This window comes from Plasmodium reichenowi, chromosome 3 (genome assembly GCF_001601855.1).
Source record: "Plasmodium reichenowi strain SY57 chromosome 3, whole genome shotgun sequence".
In the NCBI taxonomy this organism is placed as follows: domain Eukaryota; phylum Apicomplexa; class Aconoidasida; order Haemosporida; family Plasmodiidae; genus Plasmodium; species Plasmodium reichenowi.
The window spans coordinates 32,788-34,776 of NC_033648.1; the positions used below are offsets into that span (position 1 = coordinate 32,788).

General features: G+C 21.9%; 1 protein-coding gene across 1 annotated transcript in view; it reads right to left on the reverse strand.

Annotated features, from left to right (window-relative positions):
- Positions 1-429: 429 nt before the first annotated feature.
- The window catches only part of PRSY57_0301100 (golgi organization and biogenesis factor, putative), a gene marked incomplete at both ends in the record, with an annotated part of 1,757 nt that continues 197 nt past the window's right edge, over positions 430-1,989 (reverse strand). Inside the window, 2 exons of the mRNA XM_012905642.2 lie at positions 430-507; positions 621-1,989. Coding sequence (XP_012761096.2) covers positions 430-507; positions 621-1,989 — 1,447 coding nt within the window. The remainder of the gene's footprint in view (positions 508-620) is intronic.

Below are 1,989 nucleotides of genomic sequence, written 5' to 3' on the forward strand. Positions count from 1 at the left end.
ATATTAATTTTTTTTTTTTTTTTTCCCCACATATTTAATATATATATTGCTACATTTTTCAATTATACGTATGAAATGCTCCCTTTTTTCTATATATAATAAATACATATTAAATATACATTTATAAGATTATTTTTCTAAATTTATCTTTCACATTTTTCTCAAATCAAATATTATATTTTTAAAAATCAGCAACCTTAAAATTAAGTTATAAGAATGGAAATTATAATATAAAACAAAACAAAAAAAAAAAAAAAAATATATATATATATATATATATATATATATATATATATATATATATATTATATAATATAATATAATATAATAAAAATATAATAATTTAATTAAAAAATTAATAATAACTGATACATACACATTTATATGTATATATTTTTAATACAAATTATTAAAACATATTTAATATAATTAAAATTTAAAATTTTCATAAGGATTCCATTTTATCGGGAAATTCTCTGGAGTTGCATCTTCATTTTCCTTCCAAATCTGAAAAAAAAAAAAAAAAAAAATATATATATATATATAAATATACACACATATATTACAATTTTTACAAAAATGTCATTACATTAAAACAAATTATCTCATTTTTATGTTACCTTAATTGATTTGTCTCCATGTGTTGTGATCAATCGACTTTCACTTTTATCAAAAGCCATCGAAAGGGTTGAATTTTCACATTCCACCGTTCCAGGTACAACTTTATTTGATAACGTATCATATTTATATCCACTTGACCAATCATAAAAATGTAATTGTCCATTATTACTTCCCAATATTAAAATGGAAGAATCATTAAAATATGCATCTTGTTTAATTAAACTACAGTTAATTATAGAATTGAAACCTGTAATATTTCTATCAAATTCTGCATCCGCACCACACCACACTTTTACATTATCTGTACCACAACTACAAAAACTATACTCAAATGGATGTATAGATAAAGACCTTATACTTTTCTTATGATGCGTTAAAGCAATTCTACATTTCCCATTATTTAAATCCCACAATCTTATCATTTTATCCTGAGAACCCGAAACTACTTGGGGTTCTACAGATTGAGAACATATAGACATAACAGTACCTGTATGACCAGATAATACAAAAACAGAACTTTTTGTTCTTATGTCCCATACTCTCACAACAGCGTCCCTTCCCCCGCTCATTAATAAATCTAAAGATGGATGTAGTGATAAACAATATACACCTGATAAATGTCCATGATAATCTCTTATTACTTTATTATATTCTAAATCCCAACATTTTACTCTATTATCTTCACCACAACTAAAAAGATAAGGATTTTTTTTAGATATTTTTATATCTCTAATACTATTAATATGACCTGTTAATGTTAATTTTAATTTGCAGCTAGCCAAATCCCATATCTTAATTAAACGATCATTAGATCCAGTTGCAAACCATTCATTACTTATATCAACATCAACACAATTAACCCAACCAGAATGTCCTAAAATTACTCTATATAATTTATAAGGGAAATGCCATTTCGGTTTTTTGATTTTTTTATAAATGTCTAAAGTTTTTATATGTTTCAATACATCACTACTTAATATATTATCATCTGATTTTTTTATTATGGGACCAAAGTTATTTAGATTATTCGTATTATTTATTTTTTCATCATTTGTATAAGGTAATAAACTATTTTCAGTATTTACATTATTATTATTATTATTACTTTTTTCTTCATGTATCTTATAATTCAAATTATCTATAATATTATAATAATTATTATAATTATTATCATTTCTATATGTTTCCTCATCATTTATAATACTACTAATAATTGATTGTTTCTTTTTCTTTTTATGTTTTTTCTTATTTTTCTTGTTTATATCATTTTCTTTTTGTATATCATTATTTTCACATTTTTTTATATATAACTTTTTTACACAAGAATATTCATCTAATTCTCTCATATTAATATTCATTTTTATACAA